The sequence below is a fragment of the Buceros rhinoceros genome, unplaced genomic scaffold (assembly GCF_000710305.1).
Source record: "Buceros rhinoceros silvestris isolate BGI_N320 unplaced genomic scaffold, ASM71030v1 scaffold43751, whole genome shotgun sequence".
NCBI classification, from domain to species: Eukaryota; Metazoa; Chordata; class Aves; order Bucerotiformes; family Bucerotidae; genus Buceros; species Buceros rhinoceros.
In genome coordinates, this window is record NW_010395602.1 from 2,384 (window position 1) to 5,411 (window position 3,028).

At 42.0% G+C, this 3,028-nt stretch overlaps 1 protein-coding gene across 1 annotated transcript in view; it reads left to right on the plus strand.

Moving 5' to 3' along the window:
* Positions 1–267: 267 nt before the first annotated feature.
* LOC104501738 (peroxiredoxin-1) overlaps positions 268–3,028 on the plus strand; it is a 5,088-nt gene continuing 2,327 nt past the window's right edge. The window contains exons 1-3 of the mRNA XM_010145595.1: positions 268–388; positions 1,345–1,498; positions 1,774–1,896. Coding sequence (XP_010143897.1) covers positions 283–388; positions 1,345–1,498; positions 1,774–1,896 — 383 coding nt within the window. The 5' untranslated portion in view covers positions 268–282. The remainder of the gene's footprint in view (positions 389–1,344; positions 1,499–1,773; positions 1,897–3,028) is intronic.

Sequence of the window (3,028 nt, forward strand, 5' to 3'; positions counted from 1 at the left end):
GTAGTGGCTGGGGTCTGGGTGTCTTGGCTGTGATGGCTGAACTGCATCCTACTGTGCTGCTGCTTCAGGAAATAAATGTTACTGTTTTAACTGGACTACCCAGGTGACTAGGTTAAAACTAGTTTCACTCTTAAGCCTCATGTTGGAAGACCAACTACTGATAAACAGTCTTTGGTGTTCAACCTAAATTGCTAAGATGCTTTGAATAAATGCCTACTTTCAGATGCAAATGTACTATTACCTAAACTCTATCATTATAACCCCTATCTAGATTGAATCAAGATGTCTTCAGGAAATGCTTTCATTGGAAAACCAGCCCCTGACTTTACTGCCACGGCTGTAATGCCGGATGGACAATTCAAAGACATCAAACTCTCTGACTATAAAGGTAAGATCATGTGCTTCTTGAATTACACAGATGTGGCTGGCCATATGCAGGAGTAGAGGGTGTCTGTGCATACATCTTGATTTGGTTTTGGAGAAGTAGTGGCCACATGGCAGTAGCCTGAAGTACACAACTCGTGCAGTGGTTCTGGGTAATGGCTGCAGTAAGCTTGGGAAGCTGTCAGCAGCATGGCCGAATGTTCCAGCTATGATAATTATTGCTAATCAGCATAAAGCTCCTCTAAACTGTAATCTTGGACAGACTTATTTGTTCTATCATACTGTTAGACTGATGTAACATTTCCAACTATGTGGAACAGCAGAATCTTCTCCTGTAGGCTTTCTGTCAATGGAAAGTAGATTCTTTCCTTTGATCAGTGAAGTTCCTAATTCTCTAAATGTTTGCTGTACCAAAAGCCAAGGGAGAGCCAGAAGTATTCAAGTACTAATGTACATGGCTTTAGAAAGCCATTTCTAATGAAGCTGCAGCCCTCAGGCTGCCTGAGGTGGTGAGTAGGTATAGACCAGTCACCCACTCATTTGAAATGTCTCCTTGTCTTGTAGCCTTTTGGACCTGTGGCACTTCTGCACTATGTAATAGTACCTCAGTGTTGGTACCAGGTGTACTCTGGGTGGGCCTATGAGAGTAGATCCAGGAGAGAGGCAGTCCCTGCCAAATTGTCCAGTCTGCTTTTGGAGACTGCAGTTGGACAGGGTTCTGTGTTATTAGCTGTAGGCTGGCCTTGAGTGCTGTAAGTGGTGTGTAAATCCCCTTGGTGCTTTATGGGCTCACCACCTGTATAGCAAGTTTTAAAATACAAGCATCTGTAATTTGCCATTTAATCTTTAAAATAGTGTGGTATCAAGCCTTTTCTCCTCCATCAGTATTTGAATGGTTGATTATGAATATGACAGCTCTTGGAAAAGTTAATCAGTTTCTCTCTTATACTGCTCTTCTAGGAAAATATGTTGTGTTCTTCTTCTACCCGCTGGACTTCACTTTTGTCTGTCCAACTGAAATTATTGCATACAGTGACAGAGCTGATGACTTCAAGAAAATCAACTGTGAAGTAATTGGAGCTTCTGTTGACTCTCACTTCTGTCACCTTGCCTGGTAAGAATCTGCCTTTTAACCTGAGAGAATGTGCTGCCTGGTCTCGGTTCTTGCAGGGACTACATCCTGAGTGTATTCAGACTTGCTTAGTGAAGCATTGAATACAGGCACTTGAACTGTTGGTAGTGCCAGGTGCTTCTGAACAGCACTGAGCATTCTGTTCAGTTCTTCTGTTGCCTCATGGCAGACATCACAGAAGAGATCAGCTTCTGATGTACCTTATACTTCATTCTGAACTGTCCGTGTTTTTAACACTTAAAACTTCCCTCTTTTAGGATCAACACTCCTAAGAAACAGGGTGGTCTGGGGACTATGAAAATCCCATTGATTTCTGACACAAAACGTGCCATTGCCAAAGAATATGGAGTACTTAAAGAGGATGAAGGTATTGCCTACAGGTAATATGCAAGCATGTAAAATTGTGTTGTGGAGTCTCTTAATCAATGAGGCATGTGCTTGAAAATGAGGTTTATTCTAATGAAAATTGTTTAGCTCTCTGACAAACATTAATCTACAGATTCGGATGTAGTTAAACAGAACTAATACTACACTGTTGACTTGAGCTTAAGTTTTAGGGATGATAACCCAAAATGTGCATATCAGTCACTTAAAAGATGAGGGCTCTCAATCTTTGAAGGAGTTCCCTTGGGCAGGCAAGAGTCCCTGACTGCAGACCTGTTTTGAGGAGGACTCAATTTGCCCTCCCGTGGGACTCCATTTATACCTTAGTCAAATATGATCTGTGGTCAGTGGTCTAGAAGCTTCACTTGATGAAGGAGTTTCACTGGCTGAGGATCTTGCCTGTCAACCAAAGGGCCTTTTCTTTCCTGTCTCTCAACTGTCAAACCATAGCTTTCAGTTCTCAGCTTTTTTCCTTTCAGCAGTTGAAGTTTCAGCTTTTATTGGGGCAGGTGCCTGCTGCAACTTGCTGTTCATGTCTTGTGTTGCAACACATGAGGCATGTCAGATGAACAGAGCTTGCAAACACCTGAGTGCCCATAGCACAAGCTGAAGCTGTTGGCTGTTCTAGATGTTAACTACTTTAAGCTGTCAAATATTCCTGTGAGGGAAGGTGGTCCATGCTTCTCCTTAGTGTTGAGACTTTTCATGGCTTTGGTAAGCTAGATAAATGCCTGTTGCTTCCCTTTGATTACTCTTTTGCCCAGCGCAGCAGCCTCATGCAGGTGTAATTCTGTAACCATGGGTTATGTGAGACCTACACAGTCATGAAAGTGATCACAGGTATTTAGTGATTACAGTACAAATTAATTAAAACCCAAGCCTTATCTTTAGTCAGCTATTCAGTTAAGGATGCTGAGGGAGCTGAACTTCTAACTCTTAACAGGACGTTGGAGGACTAACTGATGAGCCATTGCTGGATTGGGTTTTTTGAATGTGTGTGGTTTTTGTATAAGAATGTGTCTCCTTAAAGTCACTTTTTTCCTTGAATTTGTCTTCCATTTTAGTTTTCCACTAGTATCTTCCTTAAATAGGAAGTGTTGCTTTCCTGCAGTAGTGTTCTGTCTTGTC